This window comes from Panulirus ornatus, chromosome 43 (genome assembly GCF_036320965.1).
Source record: "Panulirus ornatus isolate Po-2019 chromosome 43, ASM3632096v1, whole genome shotgun sequence".
In the NCBI taxonomy this organism is placed as follows: Eukaryota; Metazoa; Arthropoda; class Malacostraca; order Decapoda; family Palinuridae; genus Panulirus; species Panulirus ornatus.
The window spans coordinates 18509029-18534058 of NC_092266.1; the positions used below are offsets into that span (position 1 = coordinate 18509029).

The following is a 25030-nucleotide window of genomic DNA, read 5'->3' on the forward strand; positions in this document are numbered from 1 at the left end:
ATGTGGGTGGGTTGGGCCATTCTTTCGTCTGTTTCTTTGTGCTACCTCGCTAATGCGGGAGACAGCGACAAAGTATAATAGAAATAAAATAAAATATATAGATATATCCCTTTCTTAAAGCCAGGTGTATGCTAACACCAGTCCTTCATCATATAACTCTCAAGCTATTCACCATTTTTCATTCACATCAGTGGTACCCCATCCCCCTAGTTATACCATCAAATGCCATATTTTCCTATCTCACATTCAAATTACACATCATTAATACCCAGCACCTCACATCAATATTGTTGAAATCCTCACTTGATTACTACCATAATGCAACCATTGGCATAGTTGGTGTTTCCAGACTTAGCTCTTCTTCAAAATTTGTACAAGGTGCTTATGATTAATGCCCTGTAGGTGAGGATATCCCCTCAAAGGCCCAGTCCTCTGTTCTTAACGCTACCTCGCTAACGCGGGAAATGGCGAATAGTATGAAAGAAAAAAAATATAAAAATTGAAAAAGCTACACATCAGACTTCAATAAGGGCAGGAATTGTCATAGGAACAATACCTAAGATGTCAAGTCACAGACAAGCAAACTGCAGCATGCCAGTTGAACAAGTGGATGTGAGCAGTGATGGTTTAGAGTATGCCACCATTTTACATCCTTGGTCTGGGTGGGTTTTAGTAAAGTCCCAGTGAATGAACATCTGTCAGTCTTGAGTTTTATGATGGTGGAAGGGGATGAATTCTCATGGATTTTGCCCAATTTGGAAGTTAAAGTTCTTTTATCCCTTTGCAAGCAAGTGCTCCCTCAGGTGCTCATAGGACTCTGGCCATAGATGGGCTAAAGGTGTACAGTATTTGTAAAAATCTAACATAATCTTATTTTGGCTTTTCAGGTGCAGATGGGACTACTATTCTTGCTGATAGGGTCACAAATTGACTTTGTTGTTGGAGCATTTATAGGCCCCTTGGATGATGATGAGAAAGCTCGGGGATTTGTTGGACTTAGCAGTAAGTTTTTGTTTTCATTTATTTAGAATAACTTGTATTTAATACAGCACTCTGGCTTTCAATCTGTTCTAGTGCAGTAATATACACAGGTCATGTTTTCCCTCACCAGTTAAGAAATTAAGATATAAAAGAATTCATGACACCTAAAGAATTGATGTGAGCAGATGTGATCTATCTTTGCATGTTCCTGGCGCTACCTCACTAATGTGGGAAATGGCGATCAAGAATGAATAATGATGAAAAAAATTAAAGTCTTGCATTAAAATTATGTTTGATGATTAATATTTTTCATTCCTGATATGATTTGTCATTTAGGGTTGTTCCACTTTTCTGTTTAAACAGTCATTCTTCTTTAGTTTTGACATAGTCTGTAACCTCTTAACCCTTGGGGATAGGGGGACCTTGTATGAGGCAACTTAACAGGGGCAGTAATATAGAGCTGGAAGCCATTCTCCATTGTATGACTCACCTTCCACAAACAAGAACAGAAGTGGGTGCATAGCAAGGATTTGTCCATGAAGGCTTAGGCTAGGACATATCTCATGAGAGCAATGGCTGAAAAGATGACTGTAGAACATTCTACAGTTATCATTTTTTGACAGACAGAAGATGGTTGTAAAGAAGTGATACTAGGAGAATTTATGAAACAAAGCTTTTGTTTCCACTCTGGCCAGGAGAAAGTGGTGGAAGAACCACCTCAGATATGTGAGCAGTACTCCATACAGGAGGAATTAAAACCCCTATAGGATAGAGTAGCTGCTCAGAAAATGAAAAATAACAGAACTTGTACAACACCAACAGCTTTTAGGAAGCAGACTTGGATATGGTTTAGCTTAACATGTTTTTGTTATTACTGGGTTGAATTATAGTGTTTTGAAATTAAAGTGAGGGGAAAGAGTGACAATTAGAGAGAGATATAGGTAGAAATTGTGTTTTGGCACTGTTGAATTTAATGAAGCTACTGTTTCCTATTCTGAGATGCTGCATGGGTTTGAATTAAGAGAAATATTGAGGGCATGAAAGAGAATGAATGTTAGAAGGGGAAGGGGATGGAAAGTGAGTTAAGTGTGTAAAGTGAAATCATTGCACACGAATAATAGGGTTAGAAGCCGAAGAGATAAGAATGTTTATGAGTAGAAGAAAGAGTGTAAGTGGTAGGATATACCCATAAGGGATATCACTGATCATAGTATAAGAGGAAGAAGTTCCTCCATTGATTACTGCTACAATGGTTTGGATAGAGGGGAATTAATACAGAAGAGAACAGAGAGAAGTAGAATAGTCTAGTCAAAGGGAATAAATTTAGAAAGAAAATTACTTATGCCTCACTAATCTTTATTATGTGCTGATCTTTACTCGTAATGTTTCCCACCATACAAGATTTTAATGGTAATTGTGTTTCATTGACTTTGCTGATGATATTTATTCTAATAACATAAGACATAGAATATTACTTTTGATACACAGAGGAGTAGACTGCAAAATTTGGCAGATTAACATATTGAAGATTGTTTACCTCTGGAGATTGTTTGGAAAGAGGAAAACAATCAGAACATAAAATGGATTCTGAACATGTAACAGAATTATTGGTTAAGGCACCAAACCTTAATGAACCTGAATGACATTAATCTACTGTATCTGTCATTATATAGCTTTATCAAACAGATATATCATTGCTTAGTTTTACATCTACATTGAAGGAGAAAAGAATATTTAGGGCATTAGAGCTTTATCAGCTTCACTAGCATTACTTATCTGTAGTAGTTTGACAGTGATTGTTATAATTTACAAATCATTGGTAACATAATGATCGAGGAAATATGATTTTGTAAATGTTTTTATTCAAGCAAAAACATCTTTTCTACATTAATTCACGGAGAAGACTAGGAATAAAACATATATATATCTCACTGCTTACTCAAAATAATGAAAAAGAGTAAATAGATTGTTGTAGATATTTATTATTAAGTAATGATAGGGTAAGAGAGAGGTGGGGTAATAAGTACTGTATGGTTTAGAGAAATGAAGAGTAATTGCTGAAATGGTTAGGACTTATAGAGAGAATGAGTGAGGAGAGGTGGTCATAAAGGATATATGTGTCAGAGGTGGAAGGGACATGTGTACTGGGGAGATTGAATTGGAGATGGAGGGATGAAGTGAATAATCTTCGAGTGCTCGGGGCCTGAACATGCAGGAGGGTGAAAGGCATGCACAGGTTCGAGTGAATTGGAGTAATGAGGTACACATTGTGCTGTCAGTGGACCAAACCAGGGCATGTGAAGCAGCCAAAGAAATGATGGAAAGGTCTCTGTGGCCTGGTTGCAGATAGTTGGGCTGTGGATTCAGTGCATTACACTTGACAGCTAGAGAATGGATGTAAATGCACGAGGCCTTTTCTTCATCTGTTCCTGGCATCACCTTACTTGTGCAGGAAACTGTAAACAAGTATGAAAGATATTTATATATTTATTCATTTTGCTTTGTCGCTGTCTCCCGTGTTAGCAAGGTAGCGCAAGGAAACAGACGAAAGAATGGCCCAACCCACCCACATACACATGTATATACATACACGTCCACACATGCAAATATACATACCTATACATCTCAACGTAACCATATAGATACACACACAGTCATATACATATACACATGTACATAATTCTTACTGTCTGCCTTTATTCATTCCCATCACCACCTCATCACACATGAATAACATCCCCCTCCCCCCTCATGTGTGCAAGGTAGCGCTAGGAAAGGACAACAAAGGCCACATTTGTTCACGCTCAGTCTCTAGCTGTCATGTAATAATGCACCGAAACCACAGCTCCCTTTCCACATCCAGGCCCCACACAACTTTCCATGGTTTACCCCAGACGCTTCACATGCCTTGGTTCAATCCATTGACAGAACGTCGACCCTAGTATACCACATCGTTCCAATTCACTCTATTCCTTGCATGCCTTTCACCCTCCTGCATGTTCAGGCCCCAATCACTCAAAATCTTTTTCACTCCATCTTTTCACCTCCAATTTGGTCTCCCACTTCTCCTCGTTCCCTCCACCTCTGACACATATATCCTCTTGGTCAATCTTTCCTCACTTATTCTCTCCATATGACCAAACCATTTCAAAACACCCTCCTCTGCTCTCTCAACCACACTCTTTTTATTACCACACATCTCTCTTACCCTATCATTACTTACTCGATCAAACCACCTCACATCACATATTGTCCTCAAACATCTCATTTCCAGCACATCCACCCTCCTCCTCACAACTCTATCCATAGCCCATGCCTCGCAACCATATAACATTGTTGGAACCCCTATTCCTTCAAACATACCCATTTTTGCTTTCCGAGATAATGTTCTCGACTTCCACACATTCTTCAATGCCCCCAGAACTTTCGCCCCCTCCCCAACCCTATGATTCACTTCCGCTTCCATTGTTCCATCCGCTGCCAAATCCACTCTCAGATATCTAAAACACTTCACTTCCTCCAGTTTTTCTCCATTCAAACTTACCTCCCAATTAACTTGGCCCTCAACCCTACTGTACCTAATAACCTTACTCTTATTCACATTTACTCTCAACTTTCTTCTTTCACACACTTTACCAAACTCAGTCACCAGCTTCTGCAGTTTCTCATATGAATCAGCCACCAGCGCGCTGTATCATCAGTGAACAACAACTGACTCACTTCCCAAGCTCTCTCATCCACAACAGACTGCATACTTGCCACTTTTTCCAAAACTCTTGCATTCACCTCCCTAACAACCCCATCCATAAACAAATTAAACAACCATGGAGACATCACACACCCCTGCCGCAAACCTACATTCACTGAGAACCAATCACTTTCCTCTCTTCCTACACGTACACATGCCTTACATCCTCGATAAAAACTTTTCACTGCTTCTAACAACTTGCCTCCCACACCATATATTCTTAACACCTTCCACAGAGCATCTCTATTAACTCTTATCATATGCCTTCTCCAGATCCATAAATGCTACATACAAATCCATTTGCTTTTCTAAGTATTTCTCACATACATCCTTCAAAGCAAACACCTGATCCACACATCCTCTACCACTTCTGAAACCACACTACTCTTCCCCAGTCTGATGCTCTGTACATGCCTTCACCCTCTCAATCAATACCCTCCCATATAATTTCCCAGGAATACTCAACAAACTTATACCTCTGTAATTTGAGCACTCACTTTTATCCCCTTTGCCTTTGTACAATGGCACTATGCAAGCATTCTGCCAATCCTCAGGCACCTCACCATGAGTCATACATACATTAAATAACCTTACCAACCAGTCAACAATATAGTCACCCCCTTTTTTAATAAATTCCACTGCAGTACCAGCCAAACCCACTGCCTTGCCGGCTTTCATCTTCCGCAAAGTTTTTACTACCTCTTCTCTGTTTACCAAATCATTTTCCCTAACCCTCTCACTTTGCACACCACCTCGACCAAAACACCCTATATCTGCCACTTTATCATCAAACACATTCAACAAACCTTCACAATACTCACTCCATCTCCTTCTCACATCACCACTACTTGTTATCACCTCCCCATTAGCCCCCCTTCACTGAAGTTCCCATTTGTTCCCTCGTCTTACGCACTTTATTTACCTCCTTCCAAAACATCTTTTTATTCTCCCTAAAATTTAATGATGTTCTCTGACCCCATCTCTCATTTGCCCTCTTTTTCACCTCTTGCACCTTTCTTTTGACCTCCTGCCTCATTCTTTTATACATCTCCCAGTCATTTGCATTTTTTCCCTGCAAAGATCGTCCAAATGCCTCTCTCTTCTCTTTCACTAATAATCTTACTTCTTCATCCCACCCCTCGCTACCCTTTCTAATCTGCCCACCTCCCACTCTTCTCATGCCACAAGCATCTTTTGCACAAGCCATCACTGCTTTCCTGAATACATCCCAATCCTCCCCCACTACCCGTACGTCCTTTGATCTCACCTTTTTCCATTCTGTTCTCAGTCTCTCCTGGTACTTCCTCACACAAGTCTCCTTCCCAAGCTCACTTACTCTCACCACTCTTTTCACCCCAATGTTCTCTCTTCTTTTCTGAAAACTTCTACAAATCTTCACCTTTGACTCCACAAGATAATGATCAGACATCCCTCCAATTGCACCTTTCAGCACATTAACATCCAAAAGTCTCTCTTTCGCACACCTATCAATTAACACGTAATCCAATATCGCTCTCTGGCCATCTCTCCTACTTACATACGTATACTTATGTATATCTCTCTTTTTAAACCAGGTATTCCCAATCACCAGTCCTTTTTCAGCACATAAATCTACAAGCTCTTCACCATTTCCATTTACAGCACTGAACACCCCATGTACACCAATCATTCCCTCAACTGCCACATTACTCACCTTTGCATTCAAAGCACCCATCACTACAACCCGGTCTCGTGCATCGAAACTACCAACACACTCACTCAGCTGCTCCAAAACACTTGTCTCTCATGATCTTTCTTCTCATGCCCAGATGCATATGCACCCATAATCACCCATCTCTCTCCATCAACTTTCAGTTTTACCCATATCAATCTAGAGTTTGCTTTCTTACACTCTATCACATACTCCCACCACTCCTGTTTCAGGAGTAGTGCTACTCCTTCCCTTGCTCTTGTCCTCTCACTAACCCCTGACTGTACTCCCAAGACATTCCCAAACCACTCTTCCCCTTTACCCTTGAGCTTGAAAGATAAAAGAATGAAGTATTTTCTATAATGCATAAGGATAAGAATGCAATGTATGACATTAATCCTGCCTTAATGAATGGAGCATCTTGGACATAAATCAATGAAGCTTTTACTATTTCATGCACAGAATGTTCATTTTTTAGGAGGATGAGAAAGTGGAATACAGGAAAGAAAAACTTTAAGAAAATATAATGTTTCAAGTCTTTAGACTGTTGAGTACTTTACATGAGAATAGATATGCAAGGGACTTATTCCATGACTTTGGATGTACACCAAATTAATGTTGCTTTTTATAACTTTTCATTTGTAATCTTCTAGGTGAAGTTTTGTCCCTGAATATTCAGTCTGATTTTCGGAGGGATGACAACAAGGACCAAAGCTTCTTCAGTGTATTTGGAGTGTTCTTTCCAGCTGTCACAGGCATTGTGGCTGGGGCAAACCTGTCTGGTGATTTAAAGGTTAGTAAAGGTTCCCTTTATTATACTTTCACTTGTCGTTAGAGAAGAGTGATCATTTAGTATCTTGCATATTTTCATCTTTTTCTTCTTTAGAATTCTTAAAATGTACAGATAACAGAGGTTTTACTGTACTTTGATTATTTGAATCAGTCTTCCATAAACACATTTTTCTGTTTTTCTTCCGGCTCGTATATCCTTTCTTTGTTTATCACTATCCTCTTTCCATTCTCATCTATTCATTTACTTTTTTCTAGCTTTTAGTATCCATTTCTTTACATAATATTTTTCCTGTTTTAAGTGGTATCAGTATTCTTCAGATGTGTTTTTTTCTTTACCACCCAAAATTGTACACATACAAATCATTTGTCTGATTTTTACATACATGTATTTTTTTTATTTGAAGTGCATTTTATGAATATTTATACCTCACTAACGCGGGAGACAGTGACAAAGCAAAATAAATAAATAGATATAACAAAAAGAAACTTATTTTCATCGAATATTTAAACACTGATACAAGGGAAATTGTTTCCTATATCATAAGATGGATGGGAATGGTCTGCACATAAATCTGGCCTGATGATGTGATGCAAAATAATGCTAATATTTAATGAACTGTCTCTTTTTCTCTTTTGCAGGATCCAGCAGATGCTATTCCAAAGGGTACACTTGCTGCTATACTCACTACATTTATTACATACATGATCTATCCAGTTATGATTGCAGCTGGTACAATGAGAGATGCTTTAGGTATGCATATCATGATGTGTTGTAATGATAACTTCTTTAAAGTCTTTGCTGCTTTACATCTTTAGAATCTTGATTTCATGTTTCTAAGCAGCACAACAGATATTATACGATAATTTCATCAAAATTTGTTCTGTTATATCTGCTTAAATACGAGTCATTTTTTCTGTTAGAAAACCCTCTTATCAGTTAGTTACCTTTTTTGTTCAGCAGCCAGTACTTTTGGGGGCAGTTACGAATTTTCAAAGTTAAAAAGAATCGTAGGAAGGTCAACCAGTTAGTATGCGTCAGTCCATGCTCATAGTGCTTTTGTTACTCATGTTTTGCTTTATCATTTTTCATTTTGTTTGGCATACATCTGTAAGCAAGTGCTTACAGATTAAGTATATTCAAAGCCTAGTTTTGCCCAAATATTCAACTGGCAGGGGTATATGCAGTAAGCATAGCCATCTTTCTACTTCTGTTGTTGGGCAGGTAGAAAACTTTAGTATTAGTGATATTGTGATGTAGATATTATAAAACAATCACAGAGGGTTTCTGTTATGCAAAGCTTCAATTTATGCAGTTTCACTCCAATTAAAGTCAATAATCGTGACAGTTTGCTCTATCATAACAAATGATGCTTGGCCACAATGAATGCTATGCATAAGGAAACACAGAGGAATCTTATTCTCTCACAGTCAGTGGGACCAAACCATTATACACATGAATTGTACTGAATTGTCGGGGCTGAAAAGCAGTTTTATAATTATTCAATAGCAGTCCTTTACTGTACCTTCATTATAGTACTCCTATCCTGTGATTTACATGGGGGATGTGTTTGAAGAATGTTATGCAAATTAAGTTTATGTAAATTCAAACCATGATTGCATAGTAAAAAGGGGGTTACATCCTAAACTGTTTGTTATCTTCATTGTTTTCAAGTACTCATAACTGAAAAAATAAAGAAAAGAGTATAACTGTATATCGATAAGAAAAGATTCAGCCAGTTTGATGTGATACTGCACAGGAAAAGGCTAAGCCAGGGCCATTAACTTTCCACTGGGAAGGTGAGTTTTAGCTGTGTGGGGCCCCATTTCTTAGATTTATATATGCTGTCTGTATAAATCTTAGGTAGATTATTAGGTATAAACATTGGGTAGAATTAGTAGGTAGGAGCATTAGATAGAAGTAGTCATTAGGGACATTAGGTAGGAGCCTTTGCAAACACTGCACTAGACTTGTCATCTGCCAATGGCCTGTTAAGGGTGAGGCAATAAAGGCTAAGAGTTCTTTAGTTATGGAGACTTTGTTGTAGTAACTACCCTTTTAAGGGAGTTCCCATTGGAACAGGCATCAGAGATATAGATAGTATAAACCTTGTCCTCAGAATTACTGATATATAATCTGTTTTTAACATCTTCTTGCTTGATTTTGTGTTTTGTCCTATGATTGCTCTCTCCCTACATCTCTTTAAAGTAATAAAAGTCCAAGTTTACATCAAATAATTGGAATAGTAGATCATCCATAATGGAATGTTTGGATCTCCAGACATCTTCATTCACCCTTTTATTTCCAGATACACATAAATCCAGCCTTTGCCCTCCTGTTATCTTGAATGGCAAATTGCTCTCATTCAGCAAAACTCAAACTACTGTGGGCATCATATACGACACACACACAATGTTCTATTTCCACGCTACACACATATTACCACACAACAAACATATTACCACACATCAAACATTTTTCCACACAAACATTAAGTGCAATAGCAACAAACTAAATGCCATCTTTTCTAATTTTTAATTTCGTACTTGTTTACCATTACCCACATAGCTTGGAATGCCAGGAACATACAAAGAACGGCCTCATTTGCTCACATTTACTCTCTGGCTCTCAGACCTTTCTATGGTTTTCTGACTGCATCATATACCCTGGTTCTACTAATTGTCAGCCTGTCAACCCTTGTGTATGGCATCACTCCAGTTTGCTCTGTCTTATGCATGCCTTGCACCCTTATGCACCTTTCTTAAACCATACTCTTCTTACTCACCTTTATCTCCTTCACTTTATACAGTGACACTATACATACATTCCCCTAATCGTCAGGCACTTCATCATGATCCATACGTACATTGAATATCGCTACCAACCAATCAACATCACTTTCACCCCCTTTCTTAATGAATTCATCTGCCATCCGATCCACTCCTGCCACTTTGCTGGATTTCATCTTCCACAAGCCTTTCACCACCTCTTCTCTCTTCACCAAACCACCCTCCCTGACTCTCACTTGGCACACCAACCCAACCAAAACACCCTACATCTGCTACTCTATCATCAAACACATTCAAAACACTTACTCTGTTTCCTCCTCTCCCCAAAGCAGTGCCTCTTATTTCTTCTCCCCTTGCCCCCTTCACCAATGTTCCTGTTTGATCTCTTGTCTTTCGCACATTATTTACCTCCTTCTAAGTCATATTTTTATTCTTCCTAAAGTTTAATGATACTCATCCCAACTCTCATTTCCCCTCTTTTTCAACCCTTGCACTTTCCTCTTGACTTTGCTGCTTTCTTTTATACATTTCCCAGTCACTTGCACTCCTTCCTCATAAGTACTGTCCAAATGCCTCACTTTTCTCTCACTAGCCTCTCTAATCTGCCCACCTCCCACCTTTCTCGTGCCATGTTCATAGATATTGTTGTATATTTATTTATTATACTTTGTCGCAAGGAAACAGACAAAAGAATGGCCCAACCTACCCACATACACACCCACACACGCACATATACATACATATACATTTCAACGTATACATACATATACATACACAGACATGTGTATATATATATATATATATATATATATATATATATATATATATATATATATATATATAATACAGTCACCCCCTTTTTTAATAAATTCCACTGCAATACCATCCAAACCTGCTGCCTTGCCGGCTTTCATCTTCCGCAAAGCTTTTACTACCTCTTCTCTGTTTACCAAATCATTTTCCCTAACCCTCTCACTTTGCACACCACCTCGACCAAAACACCCTATATCTGCCACTCTATCATCAAACACATTCAACAAACCTTCAAAATACTCACTCCATCTCCTTCTCACATCACCACTACTTGTTATCACCTCCCCATTTGCGCCCTTCACTGAAGTTCCCATTTGCTCCCTTGTCTTACGCACCTTATTTACCTCCTTCCAGAACATCTTTTTATTCTCCCTAAAATTTAATGATACTCTCTCACCCCAACTCTCATTTGCCCTCTTTTTCACCTCTTGCACCTTTCTCTTGACCTCCTGTCTCTTTTTTTTTTATACATCTCCTACTCAATTGCATTTTTTCCCTGCAAAAATCGTCCAAATGCCTCTCTCTTCTCTTTCACTATTGACTGGTTGGTAAGGTTGTTTAATGTATGTATGACTCATGGTGAGGTGCCTGAGGATTGGCGGAATGCGTGCATAGTGCCATTGTACAAAGGCAAAGGGGATAAGAGTGAGTGCTCAAATTACAGAGGGATAAGTTTGTGGGAAATTATATGGGAGGGTATTGATTGAGAGGGTGAAGGCATGTACAGAGACTCAGATTGGGGAAGAGCAGTGTGGTTTCAGAAGTGGTAGAGGATGTGTGGATCAGGTGTTTGCTTTGAAGAATGTATGTGAGAAATACTTAGAAAAGCAAATGGATTTGTATGTAGCATTTATGGATCTGGAGAAGGCATATGATAGAGTTGATAGAGATGTTCTGTGGAAGGTATTAAGAATATATGGTGTGGGAGGCAAGTTGTTAGAAGCAGTGAAAAGTTTTTATCGAGGATGTAAGGCATGTGTACGTGTAGGAAGAGAGGAAAGTGATTGGTTCTCAGTGAATGTAGGTTTGCGGCAGGGGTGTGTGATGTCTCCATGGTTGTTTAATTTGTTTATGGATGGGGTTGTTAGGGAGGTGAATGCAAGAGTTTTGGAAAGAGGGGCAAGTATGAAATCTGTTGGGGATGAGAGAGCTTGGGAAGTGAGTCAGTTGTTGTTCGCTGATGATACAGCGCTGGTGGCTGATTCATGTGAGAAACTGCAGAAGCTGGTGACTGAGTTTGGTAAAGTGTGTGAAAGAAGAAAGTTAAGAGTAAATGTGAATAAGAGCAAGGTTATTAGGTACAGTAGGGTTGAGGGTCAAGTCAATTGGGAGGTAAGTTTGAATGGAGCAAAACTGGAGGAAGTAAAGTGTTTTAGATATCTGGGAGTGGATCTGGCAGTGGATGGAACCATGGAAGCGGAAGTGGATCATAGGGTGGGGGAGGGGGCGAAAATCCTGGGAGCCTTGAAGAATGTGTGGAAGTCGAGAACATTATCTCGGAAAGCAAAAATGGGTATGTTTGAAGGAATAATGGTTCCAACAGTGTTGTATGGTTGCGAGGCGTGGACTATGGATAGAGTTGTGCACAGGAGGATGGATGTGCTGTAAATGAGATGTTTGAGGACAATGCGTGGTGTGAGTTGGTTTGATCGAGTAAGTAACGTAAGGGTAAGAGAGATGTGTGGAAATAAAAAGAGCGTGGTTGAGAGAGCAGAAGAGGGTGTTTTGAAATGGTTTGGGCACATGGAGAGAATGAGTGAGGAAAGATTGACCAAGAGGATATATGTGTCGGAGGTGGAGGGAACGAGGAGAAGTGGGAGACCAAATTGGAGGTGGAAAGATGGAGTGAAAAAGATTTTGTGTGATCGGGGCCTGAACATGCAGGAGGGTGAAAGGCGGGCAAGGAATAGATTGAATTGGATCGATGTGGTATACCGGGGTTGACGTGCTGTCAATGGATTGAATCAGGGCATGTGAAGCGTCTGGGGTAAACCATGGAAAGCTGTGTAGGTATGTATATTTGCGTGTGTGGACGTATGTATATACATGTGTATGGGGGTGGGTTGGGCCATTTCTTTCGTCTGTTTCCTTACGCTACCTCGCAAACGCGGGAGACAACGACAAAGGAAAAAAAAAAAAAGAATATATATATATATCCCTGGGGATAGGGGAGAAAGAATACTTCCCACACATTCCTCACGTGTCGTAGAAGGCGACTAAAGGGGACGGGAGCGGGGGCCAGAAACCCTCCCCTCCCTCCTTGTATTTTAACTTTCTAAAAGGGGAAAGAGAAGAAAGAGTCACACGAGGAGTGCTCACCCTCCTCGAAGGCTCAGATTGGGGTGTCTAAATGTGTGTGGATGTAACCAAGATGAGAAAAAAGGAGAGATAGGTAGTATGTTTGAGGAAAGGAACCTGGATGTTTTGGCTCTGAGTGAAACGACGCTCAAGGGTAAAGGGGAAGAGTGGTTTGGGAACGTCTTGGGAGTAAAGTCAGGGGTTAGTGAGAGGACAAGAGCAAGGGAAGGAGTAGCACTACTTCTGAATCAGGAGTTGTGGGAGTATGTGATAGAGTGTAAGAAAGTAAATTCTAGATTGATATGGGTAAAACTGAAAGTTGATGGAGAGAGATGGGTGATTATTGGTGCATATGCACCTGGGCATGAGAAGAAAGATCATGAGAGGCAAGTGTTTTGGGAGCAGCTGAATGAGTGTGTTAGTGGTTTTGATGCACAAGACCAGGTTATATTGCTGGGTGATTTGAATGCAAAGGTGAGTAATGTGGCAGTTGAGGGAATAATTGGTATACATGGGGTGTTCAGTGTTGTAAATGGAAATGGTTAAGAGCTTGTAGATTTATGTGCTGAAAAAGGACTGGTGATTGGGAATACCTGGTTTAAAAGCAAGATATACATAAGTATACGTATGTAAGTAGGAGAGATGGCCAGAGAGCGTTATTGGATTACGTGTTAATTGATAGACGCGTGAAAGAGAGACTTTTGGATGTTAATGTGCTGAGAGGTGCAACTGGAGGGATGTCTGATCATTATCTTGTGGAGGCGAAGGTGAAGATTTGTAGGGGATTTCAGAAAAGAAGAGAGAATGTTGGGGTGAAGAGAGTGGTGAGAGTGAGTGAGCTTGGGAAGGAGACTTGTGTGAGGAAGTACCAGGAGAGACTGAGTACAGAATGGAAAAAGGTGAGAACAAAGGAGGTAAGGGGAGTGGGGGAGGAATGGGATGTATTGAGGGAATCAGTGATGGGTTGCGCAAAAGATGCTTGTGGCATGAGAAGCGTTGGAGGTGGGTTGATTAGAAAAGGTAGTGAGTGGTGGGATGAAGAAGTAAGATTGTTAGTGAAAGAGAAGTGAGAGGCATTTGGACGATTTTTGCAGGGAAAAAATGCAAATGGGTGGGAGAGGTATAAAAGAAAGAGGCAGGAGGTCAAGAGAAAGGTGCAAGAGGTGAAAAAGAGGGCAAATGAGAGTTGGGGTGAGAGAGTATCATTAAATTTCAGGGAGAATAAAAAGATGTTTTGGAAGGAGGCAAATAAAGTCCGTAAGACAAGGGAGCAAATGGGAACTTCAGTGAAGGGGGCTAATGGGGAGGTGATAACAAAGTAGTGGTGATGTGAGAAGGTGATGGAGTGAGTATTTTGAAGGTTTGTTGAATGTGTTTGATGATAGAGTGGCAGATATAGGGTGTTTTGGTCGAGGTGGTGTGCAAAGTGAGAAGGTTAGGGAAAATGATTTGGTAAATAGAGAAGAGGTAGTAAAAGCTTTATGGAAGATGAAAGCTGGCAAGGCAGCAGGTTTGAATGGTATTGCAGTGGAATTTATTAAAAAAGGGGGTGACTGCATTGTTGACTGGTTGGTAAGGTTATTTAATGTATGTATGATTCATGGTGAGGTGCCTGAGGATTGGCGGAATGCTTGCATAGTGCCATTGTACAAAGGCAAAGAGGATAAGAGTGAGTGCTCAAATTACAGAGGTATAAGTTTGTTGAGTATTCTTGGGAAATTATATGGGAGGGTATTGATTGAGAGGGTGAAGGCATGTACACAGCATCAGATTAGGGAAGAGCAGTGTGGTTTCAGAAGTGGTAGAGGATGTGTGGATCAGGTGTTTGCTTTGAAGAATGTATGTGAGAAATACTTAGAAAAACAAATGGATTTGTATGTAGCTACCTCGCAAACGCGGGAGACAGCGACAAAAAAAAAAAAAAAAAAATATGGATCTGGAGAAGGCATATGATAGAGTTGATAGAGATGCTCTGTGGAAGGTACTAAGAATATATGGTGTGGGAGGCATGTTGTTAGAAGCAGTGAAAAGTTTTTATTGAGGATGTAAGGCATATATACATGTAGGAAGAGAGGAAAGTGATTGGTTCTCAGTGAATGTAGGTTTGCGGCAGAGGTGTGTGATGTCTCCATGGTTGTTTAATTTGTTTATGGATGGGGTTGTTAGGGAGGTGAATGCAAGAGTTTTGGAAAGAGGGCAAGTATGCAGTCTGTTGTGGATGAGAGAGCTTGGGAAGTGAGTCAGTTGTTGTTCGCTGATGATACAGCGCTGGTGGCTGATTCATGTAAGAAACTGCAGAAGCTGGTGACTGAGTTTGGTAAAGTGTGTGAAAGAAGAAGGTTAAGAGTAAATGTGAATAAGAGCAAGGTTATTAGGTACAGTAGGGTTGAGGGTCAAGTCAATTGGGAGGTAAGTTTGAATGGAGAAAAACTGGAGGAAGTAAAGTGTTTTAGATATCTGGGAGTGGATCTGGCAGCGGATGGAACCATGGAAGCGGAAGTGAATCATAGGGAGGGGGAGGGGGCGAAAATTCTGGGAGCCTTGAAGAATGTTTGGAAGTCGAGAACATTATCTCGGAAAGCAAAAATGGGTATGTTTGAAGGAATAGTGGTTCCAACAATGTTGTATGGTTGCGAGGCGTGGGCTATGGATAGAGTTGTGCGGAGGAGGGTGGATGTGCTGGAAATGAGATGTTTGAGGACAGTATGTGGTGTGAGGTGGTTTGATTGAGTAAGTAATGTAAGGGTAAGAGAGATGTGTGGAAATAAAAATAGTGTGGTTGAGAGAGCAGAAGAGGGTGTTTTGAAATGGTTTGGTCACATGGAGAGAATGAGTGAGGAAAGATTAGCGAGGTAGCGTTAAGAACAGAGGACTGAGCCTTTAAGGGAATATCCTCACTTGGCCCCCTTCTCTGTTCCTTCTTTTGGAAAATTAAAAACGAGAGGGGAGGATTTCCACCCCTCCACTCCCTTCCCTTTTAGTTGCCTTCTACGACACACAGGGAATACGTGAGAAGTATTCTTTCTCCCCTAGCCCCAGGGATAATATATATATATATTTTTTTTTTTTTTTTCATACTATTCGCCATTTCCCGCGATAGCGAGGTAGCGTTAAGAACAGAGGACTGGGCCTTTGAGGGAATATCCTCACCTGGCCCTCTTCTCTGTTCCTTCTTTTGGAAAATTAAAAAAAAAAAACGAGAGGGGAGGATTTCCAGCCCCCCGCTCCCTTCCCTTTTAGTCGCCTTCTACGACACGCAGGGACTACGTGGGAAGTATTCTTTCTCCCCTATCCCCAGGGAATATATATATATATATATATATATATATATATATATATATATATATATATATCCTCGATAAAAACTTTTCACTGCTTCCAACAACTTTCCTCCCACACCATATATTCTTAATACCTTCCACAGAGCATCTCTATCAGCTCTATCATATGCCTTCTCCAGATCCATAAATGCTACATACAAATCCATTTGCTTTTCTAAGTATTTCTCACATACATTCTTCAAAGCAAACACCTGATCCACACATCCTCTACCACTTCTGAAACCACACTGCTCTTCCCCAATCTGATGCTCTGTACATGCCTTCACCCTCTCAATCAATACCCTCCCATATAATTTACCAGGAATACTCAACAAACTTATACCTCTGTAATTTGAGCACTCACTCTTATCCCCTTTGCCTTTGTACAATGGCACTATGCACGCATTCCGCCAATCCTCAGGCACCTCACCATGAGTCATACATACATTAAATAACCTTACCAACCAGTCAACAATACAGTCACCCCCTTTTTTAATAAATTCCACTGCAATACCATCCAAACCTGCTGCCTTGCCGGCTTTCATCTTCCGCAAAGCTTTCGCTACCTCTTCTCTGTTTACCAAATCATTTTCCCTAACCCTCTCACTTTGCACACCACCTCGACCAAAACACCCTATATCTGCCACTCTATCATCACACACATTCAACAAACCTTCAAAATACTCACTCCATCTCCTTCTCACATCACCACTGCTTGTTATCACCTCCCCATTTGCGCCCTTCACTGAAGTTCCCATTTGCTCCCTTGTCTCACGCACTTTATTTACCTCCTTCCAGAACATCTTTTTATTCTCCCTAAAATTTAATGATACTCTCTCACCCCAACTCTCATTTGCCCTTTTTTTCACCTCCTGCACCTTTCTCTTGACCTCCTGTCTCTTTCTTTTATACATCTCCCACTCAATTGCATTTTTTCCCTGCAAAAATCGTCCAAATGCCTCTTCTCTTTCACTAATACTCTTACTTCTTCATCCCACCACTCACTACCCCTTCTAATCAACCCACCTCCCACTCTTCTCATGCCACAAGCATCTTTTGCGCAATCCATCACTGATTCCCTAAATACATCCCATTCCTCCCCCACTCCCCTTACTTCCACTGTTCTCACCTTTTTCCATTCTGTACTCAGTCTCTCCTGGTACTACCTCACACAGGTCTCCTTCCCAAGCTCACTTACTCTCACCACCCTCTTCACCCCAACATTCACTCTTCTTTTCTGAAAACCCATACAAATCTTCACCTTAGCCTCCACAAGATAATGATCAGACATCCCTCCAGTTGCACCTCTCAGCACATTAACATCCAAAAGTCTCTCTTTCGCACGCCTGTCAATTAACACGTTATCCAATAACGCTCTCTGGCCATCTCTCCTACTTACATAAGTATACTTATGTATATCTCGCTTTTTAAACCAGGTATTCCCAATCATCAGTCCTTTTTCAGCACATAAATCTACAAGCTCTTCACCATTTCCATTTACAACACTGAACACCCCATGTATACCAATTATTCCCTCAACTGCCACATTACTCACCTTTGCATTCAAATCACCCATCACTATAACCCGGTCTCGTGCATCAAAACCACTAACACACTCATTCAGCTGCTCCCAAAACACTTGCCTCTCATGATCTTTCTTCTCATGCCCGGGTGCATATGCACCAATAATCACCCACCTCTCTCCATCAACTTTCAGTTTTACCCATATTAATCGAGAATTTACTTTCTTACATTCTATCACATACTCCCACAACTCCTGTTTCAGGAGTATTGCTACTCCTTCCCTTGCTCTTGTCCTCTCACTAACCCCTGACTTTACTCCCCAGACATTCCCAAACCACTCTTCCCCTTTACCCTTGAGCTTTGTTTCACTCAGAGCCAAAACATCCAGGTTCCTTTCCTCAAACATACTACCTATCTCTCCTTTTTTCACATCTTGGTTACATCCACACACATTTAGGCACCCCACTCTGAGCCTTCGAGGAGGATGAGCACTCCCCGCGTGACTCCTTCTTCTGTTTCCCATTTTCGAAAGTTAATACAAGGAGGGGAGGATTTCTGGCCCCCCGCTCCCGTCCCCTCTAGTCGCTTTCTACGACACGCGAGGAATACGTGGGAAGTATTCTTTCACCCCTATCCCCAGGGATAATATACATATATATATACATATACACATACACACTCATACACATACATACGCACATATACACACACACACGTGTGTAGGAAGAGAGGAAAGTGATTGGTTCTCAGTGAATGTAGGTTTGCGGCAGGGGTGTGTGATGTCTCCATGGTTGTTTAATTTGTTTATGGATGGGGTTGTTAGGGAGGTAAATGCAAGAGTTTTGGAAAGAGGGGCAAGTATGAAGTCTGTTGGGGATGAGAGAGCTTGGGAAGTGAGTCAGTTGTTGTTCGCTGATGATACAGCGCTGGTGGCTGATTCATGTGAGAAACTGCAGAAGCTGGTGACTGAGTTTGGTAAAGTGTGTGGAAGAAGAAAGTTAAGAGTAAATGTGAATAAGAGCAAGGTTATTAGGTACAGTAGGGTTGAGGGTCAAGTCAATTGGGAGGTGAGTTTGAATGGAGAAAAACTGGAGGAAGTGAAGTGTTTAGATATCTGGGAGTGGATCTGGCAGCGGATGGAACCATGGAAGCGGAAGTGGATCATAGGGTGGGGGAGGGGGCGAAAATTCTGGGGGCCTTGAAGAATGTGTGGAAGTCGAGAACATTATCTCGGAAAGCAAAAATGGGTATGTTTGAAGGAATAGTGGTTCCAACAATGTTGTATGGTTGCGAGGCGTGGGCTATGGATAGAGTTGTGCGCAGGAGGATGGATGTGCTGGAAATGAGGTGTTTGAGGACAATGTGTGGTGTGAGGTGGTTTGATCGAGTGAGTAACGTAAGGGTAAGAGAGATGTGTGGAAATAAAAAGAGCATGGTTGAGAGAGCAGAAGAGGGTGTTTTGAAGTGGTTTGGGCACATGGAGAGAATGAGTGAGGAAAGATTGACCAAGAGGATATATGTGTCGGAGGTGGAGGGAACGAGGAGAAGAGGGAGACCAAATTGGAGGTGGAAAGATGGAGTGAAAAAGATTTTGTGTGATCGGGGCCTGAACATGCGGGAGGGTGAAAGGAGGGCAAGGAATAGAGTGAATTGGAGCGATGTGGTATACCGGGGTTGACGTGCTGTCAGTGGATTGAATCAGGGCATGTGAAGCGTCTGGGGTAAACCATGGAAAGCTGTGTAGGTATGTATATTTGCGTGTGTGGATGTATGTATATACATGTGTATGGGGGGGGGTTGGGCCATTTCTTTCGTCTGTTTCCTTGCGCTACCTCGCAAACGCGAGGTAGCGCAAGGAAACAGACGAAAGAAATGGCCCAACCCCCCCCCCCCCACATACACATGTACATACACACGTCCACACACGCAAATATACATACCTACACAGCTTTCCATGGTTTACCCCAGACGCTTCACATGCCTTGATTCAATCCACTGACAGCACGTCAACCCCTGTATACCACATGACTCCAATTCACTCTATTCCTTGCCCTCCTTTCACCCTCCTGCATGTTCAGGCCCCGATCACACAAAATCTTTTTCACTCCATCTTTCCACCTCCAATTTGGTCTCCCTCTTCTCCTCGTTCCCTCCACCTCCGACACATATATCCTCTTGGTCAATCTCTCCTCACTCATTCTCTCCATGTGCCCAAACCATTTCAAAACACCCTCTTCTGCTCTCTCAACCACGCTCTTTTTATTTCCACACATCTCTCTTACCCTTACGTTACTTACTCGATCAAACCACCTCACACCACACATTGTCCTCAAACATCTCATTTCCAGCACATCCATCCTCCTGCGCACATCTCTATCCATAGCCCATGCCTCGCAACCATACAACATTGTTGGAACCACTATTCCCTCAAACATACCCATTTTCGCTTTCCGAGATAATGTTCTCGACTTCCACACATTTTTCAAGGCTCCCAAAATTTTCGCCCCCTCCCCCACCCTATGATCCACTTCCGCTTCCATGGTTCCATCCGCTGACAGATCCACTCCCAGATATCTAAAACACTTCACTTCCTCCAGTTTTTCTCCATTCAAACTCACCTCCCAATTGACTTGACCCTCACCCCTACTGTACCTAATAACCTTGCTCTTATTCACATTTACTCTCAACTTTCTTCTTCCACACACTTTACCAAACTCAGTCACCAGCTTCTGCAGTTTCTCACATGAATCAGCCACCAGCGCTGTATCATCAGCGAACAACAACTGACTCACTTCCCAAGCTCTCTCATCCCCAACAGACTTCATACTTGCCCCTCTTTCCAGGACTCTTGCATTTACCTCCCTTACAACCCCATCCATAAACAAATTAAACAACCATGGAGACATCACACACCCCTGCCGCAAACCTACATTCACTGAGAACCAATCACTTTCCTCTCTTCCTACACGTACACATGCCTTACATCCTCGATAAAAACTTTTCACTGCTTCTAACAACTTGCCTCCCACACCATATATTCTTAATACCTTCCACAGAGCATCTCTATCAACTCTATCATATGCCTTCTCCAGATCCATAAATGCTACATACAAATCCATTTGCTTTTCTAAGTATTTCTCACATACATTCTTCAAAGCAAACACCTGATCCACACATCCTCTACCACTTCTGAAACCGCACTGCTCTTCCCCAATCTGATGCTCTGTACATGCCTTCACCCTCTCGATCAATACCCTCCCATATAATTTACCAGGAATACTCAACAAACTTATACCTCTGTAATTTGAGCACTCACTCTTATCCCCTTTGCCTTTGTACAATGGCACTATGCACGCATTCCGCCAATCCTCAGGCACCTCACCATGAGTCATACATACATTAAATAACCTTACCTACCAGTCAACAATACAGTCACCCCCTTTTTTAATAAATTCCACTGCAATACCATCCAAACCTGCTGCCTTGCCGGCTTTCATCTTCCGCAAAGCTTTTACTACCTCTTCTCTGTTTACCAAATCATTTTCCCTAACCCTCTCACTTTGCACACCACCTCGACCAAAACACCCTATATCTGCCACTCTGTCATCAGACACATTCAACAAACCTTCAAAATACTCATTCCATCTCCTTCTCACATCACCGCTACTTGTTATCACCTCCCCATTTGCGCCCTTCACTGAAGTTCCCATTTGCTCCCTTGTCTTACGCACCCTATTTACCTCCTTCCAGAACATCTTTTTATTCTCCCTAAAATTTACTGATAGTCTCTCACCCCAACTCTCATTTGCCCTTTTTTTCACCTCTTGCACCTTTCTCTTGACCTCCTGTCTCTTTCTTTTATACTTCTCCCACTCAATTGCATTTTTTCCCTGCAAAAATCGTCCAAATGCCTCTCTCTTCTCTTTCACTAATACTCTTACTTCTTCATCCCACCACTCACTACCCTTTCTAAACAGCCCACCTCCCACTCTTCTCATGCCACAAGCATCTTTTGTGCAATCCATCACTGATTCCCTAAATACATCCCATTCCTCCCCCACTCCCCTTACTTCCATTGTTCTCACCTTTTTCCATTCTGTACACAGTCTCTCCTGGTACTTCCCCACACAGGTCTCCTTCCCAAGCTCACTTACTCTCACCACCTTCTTCACCCCAACATTCACTCCTCTTTTCTGAAAACCCATACTAATCTTCACCTTAGCCTCCACAAGATAATGATCAGACATCCCTCCAGTTGCACCTCTCAGCACATTAACATCCAAAAGTCTCTCTTTCGCGCGCCTGTCAATTAACACGTAATCCAATAACGCTCTCTGGCCATCTCTCCTACTTACATAAGTATACTTATGTATATCTCGCTTTTTAAACCAGGTATTCCCAATCATCAGTCCTTTTTCAGCACATAAATCTACAAGCTCTTCACCATTTCCATTTACAACACTGAACACCCCATGCATACCAATTATTCCCTCAACTGCCACATTACTCACCTTTGCATTCAAATCACCCATCACTATATCACTATATATATATATATTATCCCTGGGGATAGGGGAAAAAGAATACTCCCCACATATTCCTTGCGTATTGTAGAAGGCGACTGAAGGGGGCTGGCGTGGGGGGCCAGAATGAATGTGGATGGATGTAACCAAGATGAGAAAAAAGGAGAGATAGGTAGTATGATTGAGGAAAGGAACCTGGATGTTTTGGCTCTTGAGTGAAATGAAGCTCAAGGGTAAAGGGGAAGAGTGGTTTGGGAATGTCTTAGGAGTAAAGTTAGGGGTTGGTGAGAGGATAAGAGCTAAGGAAGGAGTAGTGCTACTCCTGAAGCAGGAGTTGTGGGAGTGTGTGATAGAGTGTAAGAAAATAAATTCTGGATTGATGTGGATCAAACTGAAAGTGGATGTAGAGAGATGGGTGATTATTGGTGCCTATGCATGCACCTGGTCATGAGAAGAAAGATCTTGAGAGGCAAGTGTTTTGGGAGCAGCTGAGTGAGTGTGCTAGCAGCTATGATGCATGAGACTGGGTTATAGTGATGGATGATTTGAATGTGAAGGTGAGTAATGTGGCAGTTGAGGGTAAATTGGTGTACATGAGGTGTTGTAAATGGAAATGAAGAACTTGTAGATTTGTGTGCTGAAAAGGGACTGGTGATTAGGAACATCAGGTTTAAAAAGAGAAATATGCATAAGCATACGTATGTGAGTAGGAGAGAAGGTCAGAGGGTGTTATTAGATTATTTGTTAATTGATAGGCATGTAAAAGAGACTTTTGGATATTAATGTGCTGAGAGGGGCTGCTGGAGGGATGTGTGATCACTATCTTGTGGAGGGCGAAGGTGAAGATATGTAGAGGTTTTCAGAAAAGAAGAGAGAATGTTGGGGAGAAGAGAGTGGTTAGAGTGAGTTTAGAAAGGAGACTTGTGTGAGGAAGTACCAGGAGAGATTGAGTGTAGAATGGCAAAAGGTGAGAGCAGATGATGTAAGGGGAGTGGGGGAGGAATGGGATGTTTTTAGGGAAGCAGTGATGACTTGTGCAAAAGATGCATGTGGCCCCCTTCTCTATTCCTGCCCTTGGAAAAGTTAAAACTGAAAAGGAGTATTTCCATCCCACCCGCGTTCCCACCTGTGATGTGCAGGGAATATGTGGAAAGTATTCTTTCTTCCCTATCTCCAGGGATAAATATACATATACATACACATGCTATACATATATACACACATGTACATATTCATACTTGCTCGCCTTCATCCATTCCCAGTGCCATCCCTGTGTCAGCAAGGTAGCACTAGGAAAGACAGAGAAAGGCCACATCCGATCACACCCATACTCAAGCTGTCATGAGTAATGTGCCAAAATCACAGCTCCCTATCCACATCCAGGCCCCACAGACCTTTCCATGGTTTACCCCACACATTTCACATGCCCTGGTTGAGTCCATTAATGGCGCGTTGACCTCATTGGAATAGTAACAGTAATAATATATGTTTGTGTAAATTTTAATTAGTAATGATTATGTTTCTTTTTTCAGGGGACAAAACCTTATTCGTAGAGAATATGGACAATACCACAAATATCTGGGAAAATCCCACCTTTTCTGATGAATACTGTTACAAAGGTGGGGAGGGAGGAACAGGAAATATATCTATCTGTGAATTTGGCACTGAAAATAGCAACCAAGTGAGTATAGCATTTTTTGACATTTTTAGTCTTTGTGGTTGAATATTTATTAATTTATCCATTATTATTGTAATTTGTTACTATTTTTGCCGTACTGAGTATAAATGTAACGAAGAATGAATTAAGAAGACATACTGTTATACAGAGATAGAAAAATGTGCAAAAAATTTCTCAGGTAATGGAACTGATGGCAGCTTGGGGACCTTTGGTCTATGCTGGATGTTTCGCTGCCACCCTTTCCTCAGCTATTGCTTCCCTGGTTGGTGCTCCTCGTGTTCTACAAGCCTTAGCCAAGGACAAGCTGTATCCTGGAATATATGGTTTTTCAAAGGGATCTGGTGCCAATAATGACCCTGTTCGAGGGTACATCCTCGTTTTTGTCATCTCTTTGGCTTGCATCATGATAGGTGATTTTTTTATTTGGTATTATTTTTAAGAAACCCTAATTTTTATGGAGATTGATTTCAAAGAACTATGTTTAGTCCATTCATGCTGATTTACCACACACACACACACACTCTCTCTCTCTCCAACCCTTGAGAGACATTTGTTTGTAGTGCTTTTGAGCCGCCAGAGGCCAACTGTGACCTGCGCTTCACATAGGAGCAGGATAAGATGGGCTCCTGTGTAGTGGGAAGGTCTTCTACAATACTTTACTCCCTTCTGCCCACTGATATACAGCCTTGTCAAAGATTGCTTGACCCATGACGGTCAAAGATTATCTCACCCTTGATGTTTTCGATGGAGGTAGAATAGGAATTATTATTATGGAATAGGAATAATTCATTTTATCTAATAAGATATAGATTGCTGTAGCTTCATTTTAGGTATAAAAGTTTGTACAATATAGATATGATAACGCTTTGGTCTTAA

At 41.2% G+C, this 25030-nt stretch overlaps 1 protein-coding gene across 4 annotated transcripts in view; it reads left to right on the plus strand.

Annotated features, from left to right (window-relative positions):
* The window catches only part of LOC139762358 (bumetanide-sensitive sodium-(potassium)-chloride cotransporter-like), a 170196-nt gene that overhangs the window by 101591 nt on the left and 43575 nt on the right, over positions 1-25030 (plus strand). For all 4 annotated transcript variants that reach the window (XM_071687127.1, XM_071687123.1, XM_071687124.1 and 1 more), the window contains exons 7-11: positions 888-1002; positions 7073-7212; positions 7851-7962; positions 24009-24157; positions 24333-24564. In XM_071687127.1, coding sequence (XP_071543228.1) covers positions 888-1002; positions 7073-7212; positions 7851-7962; positions 24009-24157; positions 24333-24564 — 748 coding nt within the window. The remainder of the gene's footprint in view (positions 1-887; positions 1003-7072; positions 7213-7850; positions 7963-24008; positions 24158-24332; positions 24565-25030) is intronic.